Below are 17,715 nucleotides of genomic sequence, written 5' to 3' on the forward strand. Positions count from 1 at the left end.
TTTGCTTTCTTATTAAATCAATATTACTCTATGGAGATGGGTTTAGGAAAGACATTTTTATCAAAGGATCTAATAGCAATGTTTAAGGATCCATCTATTTTTCCCCTTTTGGAGAGTGATTATATGACATAACACACACAAGCTCCTGGGATATATTCAAGCATTGGCAATATCAGAATATCCCAAACACATACAGGCAGTCCCGAAGGGCTAAAGAATATATCTGAATCAATATATCTGTGATTTATGTGTTCTCTACCTACCCTTAACACTTCTATTATACTTTTAAACTTACTATGGAGCCTAAGCAAAAAAAAAAAAAGTAGAATAAAGAAAATTATTCTCCAAAAGAGCATCAAACACCAAAATGTAAAAGAAATCAGAAGTTAATACAGAATTTGCCTTGTAAAATTAATTTTAGAGAAATTTACAATAATTTGCAAGCCCTGTTCCCTTAACTGTATCAGCAGTGAAAATTACAGTGTATGAGTTATGAATGACCTACTCAGAATGGGTGGATAGTAAACCACGCTTCCTACCACCATGGTGTCAGTTACCTGCATTTTCTAATTCAAGACAGCCAAGCAGTAAATGATTTAAATTTATTGTTTTAATGCAACTTTCCAGAGGCTCTTTACTTAAGATGCTTCAGAAAAATACTTCCCCATGCATAGATGTAGAAATACATTTCATCTTTGTTAAATGGAAAGAGCCAATTTAAAAAATTTCTGGTGCCAGGATTACTTGCTCTGAAACAGACACATATTTCCTATGAAAATGTTTACATAATGATCATTTGGTGTACTTAAAACATGATAGAATGAAGGTTAGTTGTACTATAGATCAACCAGACTCTTGAGAGTTGGTTGGAAATCTAACAACCGTAAGCAAAGAAGTTTAGAGAAAACTAGTTCACATTTGCAACTGACTGGTAAACAGATTAACTGCTCAGTGACAAGCCCTATAGTGGCAGGGACTGCCAGAATTGTCCTTTTATTTGGACCTCTTTGGATTGCCATACATGAGAGATCTAAAGTTTTTAAAATAAAACATGAACACAAGTATTACTGTTAAGTTTTTAAATCGACAGTCATTTTATAATAAAAAAATTCAATACTTGAAATGTTTCTAACATTTAAACTTCATTCTACTGGAAATCTCAAGTCACTAGCTTATATATCCAAGAAAAATAATTTTCTTAAGATTTGATATAATCTGACCTGTGGTAATCATAACTAAAGAGAAATAAAGTTAAAAGTGAAACCAATCATATTTGAATCGTAGTTTTTTGCAGCCAATTATTCATATTTCTACTGTGCTGGAAAAATAATAATCTAAAAATAATTTTTAGAAGAAGAAGAGGAGGAGAAGCAGGAGGAAGAAGATTTTATACAGAAATTATTATCTAAGTATCTCTTATTTTCAGTTTCCCACATGATGGTGTTTCCTGCCTTCATCCCCACATGAAATGTTGCCTAATAAAATCTGTCATGTGACAATTTGATAATACACTACAGGAATACATATATGGTTACTCTAAAGTTTAGCGAGAATTCAAAACTGAACTAATCAAAATAGTAACTAAAAGCAGCAGAGGAAAGTTATCATGCCCAGCAAAGTAGCATTTAAAACTGTGCCTCCACGTGTCAAATAGTCATATGAAAACAGAAAATTTCAGTAAACGCTGGAATATTTAAAATTATCCAGACATTTTACATCATGTAAACAAAGAAAGCTACTTATCTAACTTGCATTTGAAGTTGTCTAGGGAGTAATGAATACAGTGTGGTTATTTTTAAAATATTTGTTTGATGATGTTGATGGGAAATAATAACATCATAAAAGATGAGTCCACAAATATATTCTGGACTTCTTAAGCATGTCATCAAACTAGGGGAAAAAGCTATTGGCAAACATGACCATGTTTTCACCTTCCTTCTCTTTCTTTTCTTAGGACACAAACTACAAATATTTTGAGCAATAAAAATCCAAAGAAAGAGAGAAGGGAGGAGGATGCAGGTAAGTTTTAAATATTTCTCAGAATGTCTGCATAATAAATTCAATAACAAAATTTTATCAATAATTCATTTGAAATTTTCTAGCATTTTCATACTACAGGCACAAATTTTTTAAAGTAGTTTTTATTAGTGAAAGAAACAAATGTTTTGTTGAGTAGAAATAAAAACATTTATTTTCTGCAGATGGAAATCAGCCTCCTTCTTTGGAATGGACGTATCTACTTTCCATTCCTTCATGTTAGATGAAGGAAAGGTCCATTATTAGGGAAAAAGGAGGTGGCATTTTCCCATCAGAGGCCTGCAGAGTATCTCTGGGACTATCAGAGGCCATCAGTCTAGGAATTATACATACTGGAGGGAAGTGAAGTGGTAACCTGTATCAAGTTCTTGCAAGATTCAAAAATAAAAATTTTCTCTTTGCAGAAAGCTTCCTTGTCTGTAGGAAAAAGAAGTAAAGAGTCCATGCACCAGAACAGAAACATATATAAGCAGATATACTCACAATAAATGCTTAAATATAAAATAAACCGACCCATGCACAATCGTGCATACACACATGCACGTACACTCCCATGCATGCGCGCACACATACACAGCACACACAGATTTCAACACAAAACTATTGAACAGATAATCACCTTCAAAAAAGCACTATTAAGCTCTACAGAGAGCTATGACAGACAATTTGCTCTTTCTATAAACATGCAAATATTTAAATATTAATAGTGAAGACTTGGAAGCAAGATTCAAAATCATATAGGTAAGTTTTAACTGTGTTACTATTTGAAATTAATCAGACTAATATTTAAAGTTTTGTTAGAATAATATCAGGTTGAATTTCTTCTAAAAATATCTATGACCATTCCATGAGAGAAATGGTGTACAGGAGGAACAATGGAAAGAAATAGTCACACACAAAGAAAGGTGGACAAGGCGAGGAGTATGTCCGTTGAAATCACTTGAATTTAGAGGTAGAAAAATTGCACAAATCATTTTATCTGACTCCTAAACTTATTACAGACAGAAATAAACTGGGAGTCAGGAAATCTGGGTTTTTCCTCCAGTTCTGCCACTGAGAAAGTCACTAGGTCCATCAGTAATAGATCATATTCCTATTAAAGTTATCCGTGAGGGAGTCTGCTATTAAATGAGATTTATTCTTCAAATTCTCTATTCTCACTATTACAGAAGTCATAATTGAGTCTTAAGGTTGTCTAAAGAAGGAAGAATATCTATGCTCAACTCTCATCGCCTAAAATCATTTGCTATTATTATTTCCTAATAATGAATGCTACAATTACATTTTTAAAGCATGTCAAGTTTCCCAAAGGTTGCTATTCTTACATACATAAACACCTACTAACATTTCTCTAAGTTTAATTCATTTAAGAAAAATAATTTGTTCTGAGTAGAATACAGTTAACTTTGCTTCACCACTCAAAATAAATAAACTGCATCATGTATACTTGTGCAGATGTACACTGTTGTCCAAATACAACATCATATAAAATTAAGTTTGGTTTTACTATAATATAAAGTAAGCCATTATTGTAATCTAATAACAAACCTCATTCAATCCAAGAAAATAACGGTAATATATTGTTGGACGAGATATCTTCTATGTCATTATATTTTAAATTAGCTAAAATATTGAATAGATACATAACTCTTTATAATATTCAAATGGCCTTAGTTTGATATTCCTAATTTCCTTATTTGCTTTAATATTACTTCATCAAATGCTTTTAAAAGATACCCTAGAATGAAGATAGTACATCAAATTTGATTTTTGTAGAGAAACTTGTAGATTTTCTGCTGTATAATACAATAACTTCCAAATTTTTAAGTCATAGCATTTTCATAACCAATCTATAATATTCAATCGGAATTGATATGATAGTTGCTTACTACTACACACATGGAAGTGACAGAAACCACCGATGTTAGTTATTCTGCTAATAAGTTCTCAGTTATCCTTTCAATTCCATTTCTGAAGTCTGCAAAGTCCTTATTTAAAATCAGAGGCTATGTGAAAAAAAAAGTAAAATCTCTATATGATTATTTTACTAAACAATTATATTTTGGCAATAATGCTATAAATAATTTATTTCACTGTATATATTAAAAGTCTAAATATATTTTCTTTTTTCCTTAAGGTATCACTTAGCTTCAAGACAGCTAGAATTTCTTTTTAAACACCTTTCCTTTCCAAATGACATGGAATCACTATTATCAAATATTGTTTCTTATTATTATTGAATTCCTTGATAACTGTTCTTGGAAATATAATGTTTTTTTTCTTCCCTTTTCCTGAGCAAACATCTTCTCCACTAACAGAAACTCCCAGAAAATTGTGTGAAATAGAGCAAATTACTTATTCAGAACTACAGTATTTGAAATATGAATCTGACAAACTGACAAAACTTTAGAATGCACCTAGAAGAAAATACTGAAAGTTTATACTTGATTATTATCTTGAACTTTACAAAATAATAATTTAATAAGGAAGTGAAAAGTGTATCTGTTGTTTCTCAGGTCACAAATATGTGGAGATAACTAATGCCATTTGCAAAGGACGTGATCAGCTCTGATGATTAGGACAAACTACAACAAACTAGGGTTAAATTCGTTGTGACACTAAGCAATTTACCTAACTCCTCACCCGCTTCATCTGTCAAATGAATACAACAGTGAGCCTATTATAGCCTTATTTGGATTATAAAAGAGATCATGTATACTTGCATAATAAGTTGTCAAAAATAGCATCTATAATATAACAGTTTGGGATTTAGCTTCCCCTTGAACTTCATTGTTCAGTTTACTTAACGACCGGTGCTCCGTCGAACAATCTAGGCTAGACTCTTTCAAAATGAAGTACTGTCACTTATTTGATTTATTATTTTTTTAAAAAGCACTGATAAATACTAAAAATTGAGATGATTTACTATGAGCATCAGTATCAGTGAACATGATTTATAGCAAATTAGATATGATGAGCTCAAGTACTACCAAGGTTCTCAGTAAATTTCACAGAGCACAGCTACGTGGAGCTAAGAATAAAGACTGTGTACTCTCGCGCTCTGGAGAGCAGCAGCATCTATCTGTGCCTTCATATCTGTAGTATAAGAATTAAAGCAGCATGCCCCATATCGCAATAGTATTGTTCTAAAGATACAAACAAATAACTTGTCTTTACGATTTGGAAAGTTTTGCCTGATCAAAAATATCAGAGAGGGAATTTTAAATTTTCTGGGTAACTTTAAATTTAATCATATTTTGTCATCTGTATCTGTAGCATGTATCTTTTTTAAAGGAATTATTAAATAAAATGTACGGCTAAAGTAAGGTAAAAAGGATCTTGAATATTACTAATATTATGATAAAATTTATTCACTTTATAATTTTAATTTTTAAAATAAATAGGTGGTTCTAAGATAAGAAGCTTTATCTCTGACCAATGATCACCTAAAATTTGTAAAATATATGATATTTACAAAATAGTGAAGTCTAAGAAAGTCTTCCTTTCACTGAAATAGGATGTTAAAATTCTACTTTGAATAACATAAATCTTAAATGAATGCCTGAGAAGAATTTTTAAGAGGCAATTAAATCTGAGAGAAGGAAAGGAATGAGAACAAGAGAGCCAAGATCCATTGTATTTTGAAGGTACTTTTGTGTATGACTTGGCCCTCAATGGAGCTTGTGAACCATTAACTTCAATTACACTGGAAACCCCAAACAAACCCTGGGCATTGTAAATCTCATTAATTTTAAACACATGGGGACTGGAATAAATGGACTTTGAATTAACTCAATCCAAATTACCTAATATTAAAACATAATTGGAATTCAGTTGCTTTAAATTGCTTGCCAGTCTGAAAAATAGAATAGATAACTATACTTTGGTTTATTACAATTTATCTATTTTTGAAGTTTCAGTAATAATATTTTTATAAAGCATGATTCTGAAATTGGGAAAATAAGGGAATTTCACCGATGATTCTATATATTTTCTTAAAATTTGGGGACCTTTTGCCAAATTTCAGCTGTTTAAGGGGGAAATTTTACTTTGAGTTGGTTAAAGTAAGCCTTAAATTCCAAACACAGAAGTGTCAAGTACTCATATAATACATTATTTTTAGTAAAATTATAATTTTCTAGGTCTCTTATTGCAATCATTTCTATAATGATGAGGCAAAGTATGACTTTAATATTAGCTTAACAATAAGAATGAAAATATAATAATAATAAGTGACATGTTGCTAAATAGTAAGAATAAAAACACATTGCTAAAATGAGAACTCATATTCCCAAAACAAAAATAATTTTGAAAATATCTGCCACTTTTTGCAAGTCTAGTGTCATTATTGCCATTTACTTGTAAAGAGTAAAGTCATTGTACAAAGATATAAAAATTTTGTGTCGTTTGTAGTAGCTTTTATAATATTTGATTAGAGTTCATATAAGATCTAAGTGCTGGAGAGCTACATTTCATCAGGGCCCCTATTATTAATATCCTAATTTTAGGTAAAGCTTGTTAAACCTAGGTAAATGGGCGTGCATTCTATACACTTCCAAGTTACATTTACAGAAAACTATAAAGAACAGATAACATGCAGTTGAAGCCCAGCCCCCTTGAAAATCTATAATGTACACTCATAGCACGTGAACACTGATACCTGAGAAGAAGTGTGCTTTGAAGCCCTTTTTGGATACGGTATTGTCAGATTTGAATTCAATTCTCATATTGTTGAACTGGGAGGTGATCACTTCAGGCACTTCGCCACCACAAAATTTGCCATGCAATTTAGACTCAGAGGAAAGACCACTCCAAATCTCCACATAATCGTATTTGCAAACCTAGAAAAGACATGATTCCTGCAGTCACTGTATTTGAAAGTATCAGATGATTGACATTTATTTGTGAACAATGTATCATGGTTTTCCCTCCTTACTCCTGAGGTAATCAAACTGTAATTAACAGATAAGGAAAAAAAAAAGTCAAGAAAAGAGTTCAGATATGAGACAGAAGTCAGGAAAGACAGATTAGAGAATAATTTTGCTCTTCATATTTCCAAGAGATGCACATACAAATATATGCTTGCTTATATGTACTTACAATAAACATCTTTTCTAGAAAACAAACACAAAGAGAGAAGGAGAACTGAAATGAATATTTGTTGAGATGATGGTGCTGGTGGTCACAAGAAGAGTAGCAATCCTGCCCTTTTTCCCTACATTTTGAATTTTCACTGGGAACTGCGAGAGAACTTGTCATGTATCACTGTCTTATTTAATGCTGACAATTATATGAAATTTGTATATTTAGTCTATAAAACAACCATTAGAAACAAAATGATTCTTTCTATTGTAGAGATGAGAAAGTCGAGGTTCAGAAATTTTCATATAACTTGTGCAAAGTTTCACTTATACATGGCAGCGTGGTGACTAATAACATGGAGTTTGGCCTGGTCCAGGGCTGCCTGCCCAAAATACACATTCTAATCAGATCAGCACCATTAGGAGCTTTCCAAAGGAGACACACACTTGGTACATAATAAAAGGTTTCTTTGACTTTCAAACTTATCCAAAGGACTGATATTTATTAATTTCTTTGAGTATCTTGGTATCGTGAAGTTACTCTGTAGTATTGCTATAGGACTGCAAACAAAAAAGGACCTCTATTCAGTGAAATGGAGGCAAGATTTATACTAAAATGAGGTGGACTCACTCTGATTTATATGCAATGCTCTAACACTAAAATGGAAGAAGCTAAGTGAATGCCAGGTATTTTTAAGCAATTTGACGGCCATTAACAGATGTTTCCATAACATACTTTTCCAGAGTTCCGAGGAGGCACATTCTAAAGGACGCATCTTGCATAAATGACCTTATTACATAAATGTGTAATTAGCAAGGTTTAACAATGCATCTGATTTAACCCTGGGGCATGATCTGTACTTTGCAATATGTCAACTCAAATTACTGGTTCTTGTGATATTAATTAGGTGACAAATAAGCAAAATGTTTCTGGAAAGAATGAAGTGTTTTCTATCTACTTTGTTACAACTGCAACTTTTGTTTAGACAGGGCTCCAACATAGGACAAGAGAATGTTTCCAAGGCTAGAGTTGCTTGACATTAACTTTCCTTTTGGATATTAATATAATGAACAAAATAATGAAATTTTAACTTAACCCAGTATTCCATAAGTCCAGTTTTGTTCATGGTTTTATTTTAAATAGCCAATACATCAAACCATGAAAATGCACAGAATTTTGTGGCAGCTTTCCACACAGAAACATCATTATAAATTTAAGAATTCTGGGATATGTTACAGAGTTTATAAAGGTCTTTCTATGAATAAGGACCACTAAGTACCATGAGAAAAGTGCTTTCAGAACACAATGCCCCATTTATATAAAACCATCTACCCTTCTTTCCTCATGAATACAAATTTCTAGCCTTCTTAGCAATAACTATCAATTAATGAACCAAAATGTCATATCTGCCACCACTAATAGCTTTAGGGAAAACTGAGAGACTAGAAGTCATTCAACACTAAGTTCACATCAAATCTTAGAATTGATAGGAAATCCTCATTCTCAGAAGTAAGAATGAAAGCTTTTCTAAAAATACTATAAAAATTATTTTCTTCATTTAAGTATTTCCCCAAATTTCAGATAATTATTAAAGGAAAATGATGTTTCACGTGGATAAACTATGTCAGAGATATAAATAGCAGTCTTTCTCATCATAAAACTTTACACACAATGTAAAGATCTCAAAAGGTCCATTGAGCTCTAAACTTCTACAACTCTCTGAAATACATAAGTACATCACATTTCAGACTTTAATTTCCTTTAAGGAAACATGAAAGTCAGCAACTTCATTTCACCTCAAAGCCACTAATAAGTCTAAAAAATGCACTGAAGTGCCTTGACTACTACAGGCAGAATTAAGAGAAAAAAAATGAAAGTAATTCAAAGGAGAGAGGGAAAAGTAAGAGGGAAAAAAGAAGCCGTGAAGATACACACATAAAGACAAAATTATGGTATAAAACCTGCATATATTACCAACAATTATTGGCCCAGGAGCACAGATATATTATATTTCTGTTCTTTCACTTCTTTGCAAGTGTTCAACAGAAATATGTCAAAGACAAAATAAATTTTATGAGTTAATTTTATCATATTTAGAAGTTTATAATCATGTTCATTTAAAAATAAACACAAAAATAGAGGTTGAGAGAAAGAATGTGGGAGATAGAGAAAGAAAAAAAAAGAAAAGAAAGTAAGAAAGCTCAAATAACACATTTGTTACATTTTCTCTGCAATTAAACCAATATTGACCAATCTTACAAAGGACACAGTTCTGAAAGTTCCCATTTCTAGGCTTGACATTCCATTTGAATTCTGTGTGCACGTACTAGCACAAAGGAATTTTCAAATAAATGATTTCATTTGTTTAAATGTGGCCACCTGACAGAAGACTGGACCTTTACCATGGTAAGTTATATTTTGCAAAGGAAAGATAGTGTCAACCAAATGCACCTTTTATTATAAATAAGGCTAAAAAAATCAATCTTTCCTTATTGGTGAATCATGAGCATATTGACTATAATGAAAAACTACTTATAAAAGGAAAATATACCCATTTCTACAAGTAAAATATACCAGTTTCTTCCAAGTGGATATTTTTGTTATGACTCAACCAGTGAATTTAGGTTTATTTTTTCTAGAAAAGTCTATGTGACATGGAGCTGATCCTAATTTTTTCACAGTTCTTTAATAAATCAAGAAAATGCTGTATATTAATACACTGAGGAAAAACTCCCTCCAGGTAATTTTCAACCTCCCAGAAAATCTAAAATATCATCCAGTGCCTGCAAGAATTATAAGCAGTTGTAGAAATGAGCAGCATAGCAAAGAAAGGCTATCACATCTATACTATTGTACTACTGAAATATATTCTTTTTTTCTTTATATTTTTAGTTTACCAGTTTGCCTTCAGGGATTCCCAAAACATACAAAAAATTATATTTATTGTTCACTTACTTCATTGCCCTCCAATTCAAAAAACTCAAACTTCACAGAAATTCTGTACTGGGTCGGTGCAACCACTTGCCACACACAGTTTTTATTAGGAGGGTACTCCTTGGGCCAGCCCGGGGTGGTTATGGTGCCATTAAGTTTTGTGAGAAGTCCGCCACAAGCCGCTGGAAGGAAAGAAAAGGAAAAGGTTTTCTTCTAAGAAAGTCATCTCCCTCTCAGCACCTTTCTATTGACAACCAAACATCTCAGCATCAAATTGCAACCATCTTCCGGATTTTTCCAATTCCAGACAGCTGCAGTCTCTGTTCCTTAATCTTTAGTACAACTATTTTAATCATCTAGTCCCATTTATAAAGTGTCATTTTGCAGCTTTGGAGCCAAGCAAATAATGGCTGTACTACAACGTTTTAGAGCCCTTTAATTCGGGTGAGCAATATAAACAAAACTGGGTGTCAGTTTTCTTATCTTTTAAATGGGTATAATAATATCTACACGATATGGTGGTTGTGAGAATTAATGAAAAGGTGTAAGTAAAGTACAATACAGTAAGACCAAAATCAATTGTTTATTTTCTTAAACTCTTTTTTTCTAAAACAAGCAAGTATTCCTGAGCTGGCAGGAAGATAAATGATAGTAAGTAGGACATATTTGTTATTCCCAAAACTCCATTTAACAACTGGTTCTCTTTCTCTTTTGGATGATCTATTTAAAAGAAGTATTATTTATGTTATCCCTCTTCCTTATTGATAGTAAAATTAGCAATATCTGGGTATCCAAAGCAAGTTAAGTGAAAACAATATATAGTGTACACAGTTTGTAATGAATTCCTAGGGAGTCAAGAGTTACCTAAAGTAACTGGTCTCTACTTTAATTGCCTTTGTGTATATATGTGCATATGTTATATATATGTATATGTGTGTGTATATATATATATAAAACTATATATATGCATGTAAAAATATATATGCATATGAAAGAACTCCACCTGTACTTTCCACATTTACTATTTTTTGGTAAATTATTATAGAGTAAAATATTTATTTCTAGGAGCCACATAGAAATAATAGTCATGTTACTTTATTGTTGTCTGGTATACAATATCTTCTCTTTCAAAAATAGGGAGCAGATTAGTAGTTTCTAGGCAGGATGGAGACTTTTGCCAAACAGTATTTAAACTTTTAAGAAGAAAGAGGGAGTCTCTGATTTTCTTTTAATAGGTAAGCAGGGGTGTGGTATTTATTCATTAAGCAAATAATTTTGTCGCCTTTGCCACTTATATGTCCTCTATTACAGATACAGTAGAGAACAAAGTGCTTATTTTAGGAGAACTTACATTTTTGTGAGAAACACAAAAAGTAAAGTAATAAATATATAAATATAAACAATGTTAAATTGCTACAAGTTCTATGAAGATGATTTTGGCAGAAATTTTCAGAGGGGAATAAAGGAAGAATAGACTGGAAAAAGGAAGATCAGCCCATTCATTTTGTCTGTAATTTGTGTGTGAAGTCTATAACAGGGTGGAGCAGAGGGAAAAAAAAAAGGGTCAGCTTTAAATTCTAAAGGAAGAGATCATAGAACAGAGTAACAAAGGATTGAACATGAACTCTCAGAATGGACAGAGGAAATCTAGATAAACAGGACAACATAACTTTGTTGGTTTAATGAATCACTTATTAAGACAACACATATTTAGCTCCTGCTTTATCTCTGACTGTGGTAGATGCTAGAGATACAAAGACGATTCAGATTTAGGACTCCTTGCTTTAATAAGGGAGATGTGCCCCTAATTTATGTTAAGAAAAAGATAAAAACAAATGATGGATGGATGGATACATGGATGGATAGATAAAAATCTAGGTCTAGTAGAGATAAAAATAGAAATAGGTATATATAGATGAAATAGATATATAGATAGATTGATATAGATATATAGATAGATACAGATAGAGATATAACAAAGTGTCCTAGTAAACAAAGGAGGAAATGACTGATTCTATAACGGGAACCCAGGCGTGGTTTCACATTAGCTTTAACTACAAATTGAATCTTACTAGTTGAGGAAAGAGATTATTACAGCGGAAAGGAAAGGAAAGAGGGAGGCAGAAAGAGGGTGAAAGAGAATGAGACTATAAGAATGAAAGGAAAGGGGCACAGGGTTTCAGGCAGGGAACAGGCACAACCAGTCATACCTTCACAGGTCCTTTTGTCAGGTCCCAGCTCATAGCCAGGCTCACACCCGCACTGATAACTGCCCAGTGTGTTCAGACATCGCTGCTCACAGCCTCCACGGTCAGGTTTGGCACACTCATCCTCCTCTATAAAGATGGCGAGAGTTAGAGAACAACTGAAGTATTTTGTTTTTATTTACTAAGGTGTAAAATTTTTTGAAAATATGGTGCTTAATGGCCCTGAATAAAACTGAGACAAGTGATTTCTTCAACAAAGGAGCAGGAACAATTTGTAAGCCCTTGATGGATGACGTGCAAGAATTCGTGTCATGACAATTTTTATACGGACACATTGATATATAACAATTCCATATCTTTGTAAACACACAAACTATTTTACTCATATGTGGAAACACGAAAAACTATATAAAATATATATATGAAAAATATATACTATTTAAAAAAACGTGTATGACAAGGTAGTCCATAATTTCACTCTTCAGGAATAACCCATTGTGTGCTAGGAAAATAGTAATTATTCCCTGAAGGAATTATGCATTGGCAAAAGACTAAGCATTTTGATAACCAAGTATATAAACATCACATGAGAGACGCTTGACAGTATGTTTCTTCTATTGTAAAACATAACACGTAGAGAAAATGGAAAGCAAGTAATGTACATGTTAGTGAATACTTTGAAAAAATACAGTAAAAGTGCCAATGTTCTCTGCCTTTCAATTCATATGGTGAATAATTATTTACCATAGCTCGGTGGGAAAATCCATTGTACTGTTGTTCTTTAAATAATGAAAATATTTAGTTATTATTCACACTAAATTTTTGTTTGTTTGTTTTTGTTTTTTTCTTGTGTGTGAGGAAGATTGGCCCTGAGATAACATCTGTGCCAAACCTCCTCTGTTTTAGGTTGGATGCCACCACCCTGTGGCTTGACAAGCATTGCTAGGTCTGTGCCCAGGATTCAAACCTGAGAACTTGGGTCACCAAAGCAGAGCATGCAAATTCAACCACAACGCCACCAGGCCAGCCTTAACTATGCTAAATTTTGACATACACAACTGAATCCATCATTTCTTCTATAAAAATCAGTGTAGAGAAAATTTTGTTTTCTCTTCCCATAAAAGAAATTTTTTCTACCCTGACTCACTTAAGTGCCTACAAATTTTCTAAATGCAAATTTGATGCTATGATTTGTACTAAAATAGCTTTCTTTTTACTTCAGTAATACACACCAAATATGGGACACATAAACTAAAATTTGGTTATGCAATTCAAAACTAAAGCTGATGAGTAATAATTCTTTACCAAAAAGACATTTTAGGTACTAGAATATTCTGCTAAGAAGGCCACAAATTATTTCCAATGTGGTGGAACACTATTCTCTAAGGGATGGTTTTGAAATGCTGCCACCTGGAAATAAATTGATGAATTACATGTTAGTAAATCCCCTTCTGATTACCAGTCTTATGTTGATTATATTGCAAATATTTTCTCCCTAGATTTTTCTACTTTGATGATTTCATTAAAAAAACACGGTATAATATCCTAATGTGGTTCTTACCTGGTGCTGCAAAGTTACAAATTCCAGTATTTTACCAATAACCTTTTCCATCAGAAACCATCAAAATATCCTTATGAACAGTACACACTTTAACTTTCAATGTAACTTTGGGTTCTTCCCTAACTAAAAGCTAAATACTACATTTATCCTTGACAAGGAAATTTCACACTTTATTTCAAATTACCTCTAAAAAAATTGGCAGCAAACCCTGCTTTGTTCACAGTTCCATCAGAAACAAACTTCATCCACAAGGTATTGGAGGTAGATTTGATATCTTCAGGTTTATCATAACCACAGAAACGCCCTATCAAAGGGCTATTTTCACTGGTTCCATCTCGAACTTCCAGGTAGTCATAGGCACAGTTGTCATGTCTTTCAATCTGCAATTGTAAAAATATGTGAAGTTATAGCTCACTAATAGATAAAACAATTTCTATAGAAAAAATATTATGTATTCCCAGTGCCATAGTACTGACATGGTCATATAACCAATTACACCAAATGAGAGCATTTCTCATGAGTGTGCATGGTAATATCTACACTTCTACACTGCTCCTGAATAAAGGACATATTTTTCTGGTAGACACAGAAAGAGAGAAAAAAAATCTATGGAACACTGCATCCCCATGCATCAGGATCAAGAGAAGTTAACTGCCTCCTAAAAGAAAATAAAAAAAGTTGTAATTCTTTGGAAAATAGAGCTAAGACTAAAATATACAGACCTAAAATTATCATTAAAAATCTAGGCCAGATATTCTATAAGTAATGTGTAACTTGTTCTGAAACACAGTTATACAAATCGTTCATAGTTCATCAACAAAAGCATTATTTTATTCATAGATTATCACTAAAAATCTAGGCCAGATATGCTATAAGCAATGTATAACTTGTTCTGAAACATAGTTATAAAAATTGTTCATAGTTCATCAACAAAAGCATTATTTTATTCATAGAGAAGCTGAATTCAAATTCTATCAACAAGTATTGCACTCTTTTAGGTTATTAATCTCTTTTTGAAGGAAAATATGATAATACGGGATTCCATTTTTTCCTAGTCTATGAAATTCATTACCTGTGGTTAGCATAGCTGTATGTAGAAGGATTACTCTACTAAGAATCAGCACTGGCTATCCTTTCTCAATGTAACACGGCTTGTTTATATGAGTCCTTTTACCTCAACACACTCCTCTCAACCCATATAACCTGGGGGAACTTAATCTCTTTCCTTAAACAACTGAATGGAAATATTAGCTCAGGCTATTAGCCTATAAAACTTTATGAAGAACTGCGTGTTCACAGACCTATGTTTTGACCCTGAACTTCTAAAAACAACAAACCAACATTTACAAATTGTTTTAAAAATTATGACAATTCTTAAATAAAATTCTTGCTTTTTATTTTTACACAGAAAATGGGCACTAGCCCTGAAGTCTTAATAGAATCAACTACTTATTAGATATTTGAAGCTGGAAAGCATGACATCTAAAATTACTAAACCATGAAAAGTATCACATCTGGTCAACTATCGTTCAACATACAGTTCACTAACTTACAGAATTCTCCCTCACAAGACAAATATCAGGCAACACGGTCATTCCATGGAACTACAACCTAAATGCACGAAACTGCTGGTGCAGTTGCTTGAAGAATGTGTTTCCTGATTTGTTGATAGACTAACAGCGACAGTCTTCAAATTAGGTAGCATAAGGACAAAGAGAAAAAATAGATTTTGAAGGACAGATTTGGTTAGAACTAAGCAGCACATTTACTGCTTCCCTTTTCCAAATCACAAATCAAGCTTCATTCATTCCTTTAATAAATATTCAGAGGCTAGTCTATGCTGGGCATGTTTCTCACTGCTTGTTATGCATCATCCAGCAAAAGAGCTAAGAGCCTGACCCTTCTGGAGCCTACATGCTACTGAAGGGGAGAGAGCAAAAGACAACAAAAAGGATAAATAATTACATCATAAAATATTAGAAAGTAACAGATTCTATGGAAAAATGTAAAGTGAAACAAGATAAGAAGTATGAGCAGTAGGGGTCGGGGGAGTGAAGATTATGGTTTTAAATTATACTATCAGTAGGTGCTCACTGAGTTTGATTCACAAATCTAGATTTTTTCCTAAAAATGTACTCTCTTTGTGTGTAGAATTATGGAAAATGATGGGAAAATATTTAATATAAAGAATATCTCATTTTTAAGCACAATTTTAGGACTGTAGCTGTTTAAATAGAGAGATAGTGAGGGAGCGGTAGCAGTGCTACTGGTAACTTAGCCCAGGGATGATAAGGCCAATCTGACTAGCTATATAGATGCCCTTTTCTTTCAGTCTTTAATATGCTCCCTTCGAAATCAGAGTTCTCTATAAATATGAGAACATTTCCAGATGGCCAAAGGCTCTTCTTTAGTCAACGGACATGTAAAATAATATCTAAAACGCTCAAGGTGTAGGGCTTGACAAAAGAATAAGTAACACTGAACTAGTGACAAAACTGTAGGGAAAATAACAAAAGGTGTCAGCAAGCTGTTCTACCCTCACCTGCTTAGAGCATCACAGAACGACCTGCTCCTGACTCATGAACCATATTGGAAGAGGGGGGAAAAGGAATGAGTTAGAAGAGGAAAAGAAACGAGGGCACACAATGAAGAAAGAAGCTGCTTGTAGTAGAAGGTCAATTAATAGAAATAAAATTACATTGCTTCATATTAGAAGCCATGAAAGAATAAAAATTAAGGTCAATTAAAAAGGGTTTTTAAATGAGTATTTTGAGGAGATTACTGTTTTTAAAAATTATAGTACTAACAAGAAAGAAAACAAGATAGACACTATTGAAAATGAAACAAAAAATTTCTATTTCTTCAGTGACTAAAAATAAATAGGATAATGATATCTCCCTGTAAATAAAACTCACTCTGTTCTTTTAAAAGACATACACCAGATCACTTTAAATCTTAATTTATAGTATATTCACTGGTCTCTTAGTAAAACTTGGATGTTTGAATATTTTATATGACACACAAAGTATAAATATTTCATAGGTAAAATGCATAAAAATAAACTTTAGGAATAATTTCTCCAGTAACTATATAAGAATTACATATTACTTACATATTGAATATCATGCACCCGATATTAGGGGTAACACAATAGAAGTCTACAATGTATTCTCACATAGTAAATGACACAGTTGTTGAATTGCTTAGAAAATAAAATGTGCCTCATATATATGAATTTATGATTTCAGAAACACATTATCCTTTCATAACAACAATTCTAGATATCTTATCAATGACCTCCATGATCCTTGTTTACATATTTTTCCAGTTTAATTGCATTAATCCTAATTGCAATGCCAGCATAAGCAATCTGCTCCATCGGTGTTAATTACAATTATACGTCTTCAACAACATCTACATAGGAGTAATGACAGCACAAATCAAAGTTTACGTTATTGTGTTTATGTCATTTGTGTAACATTTTCTCCAGCTATATCAATTAATCATACATCAGTTAGTATACAGAATGGATAGAAAGAAATATGGTTGAAACTAAAAAGTGGATCAAGTCCACCAGTCTTATGCCTGTAACCCTAAACTCCCTGAGGGACAGAACACCAAAGTGAATGATTTACAAAAACGAAAAAAGCAAGAGCAGTTTCTTCCTGAGTTAAATCATGAACATAGTTCATAGAGCTGGGACCTGAATGCAGTGTCATGAACAATTACAAGTACATATAATAAATACGTTTTGATAATGATGCTGACTTATTACAGACTTTAAGGTAATCAGAGCATAAACCACATATGAATGTGGCAAATTTATCGTAATGTAAACAGACCTAATATGTACATAGACAATATGATGAAAGTGATAGTAAGCACTGAATATTT

At 32.5% G+C, this 17,715-nt stretch overlaps 1 protein-coding gene across 10 annotated transcripts in view; it reads right to left on the reverse strand.

The window, feature by feature from the left end:
• The window catches only part of TLL1 (tolloid like 1), a 192,952-nt gene that overhangs the window by 28,069 nt on the left and 147,168 nt on the right, over positions 1 to 17,715 (reverse strand). For 6 of the 10 annotated variants that reach the window (XM_008538033.2, XM_070608244.1, XM_070608270.1 and 3 more), the window contains 4 exons: positions 14,006 to 14,201; positions 12,264 to 12,389; positions 10,075 to 10,235; positions 6,698 to 6,878 (listed from right to left, as the gene is read on the reverse strand). In XM_008538033.2, the coding sequence (XP_008536255.2) occupies positions 6,698 to 6,878; positions 10,075 to 10,235; positions 12,264 to 12,389; positions 14,006 to 14,201 (664 nt within the window). Of the gene's footprint in view, positions 1 to 2,370; positions 2,455 to 6,697; positions 6,879 to 10,074; positions 10,236 to 12,263; positions 12,390 to 14,005; positions 14,202 to 17,715 lie in introns of all 10 variants that reach the window. The other 4 variants (XM_070608242.1, XM_008538027.2, XM_070608263.1 and 1 more) reach the window with 1 other exon arrangement.

The sequence above is a fragment of the Equus przewalskii genome, chromosome 2 (assembly GCF_037783145.1).
Source record: "Equus przewalskii isolate Varuska chromosome 2, EquPr2, whole genome shotgun sequence".
In the NCBI taxonomy this organism is placed as follows: Eukaryota; Metazoa; Chordata; class Mammalia; order Perissodactyla; family Equidae; genus Equus; species Equus przewalskii.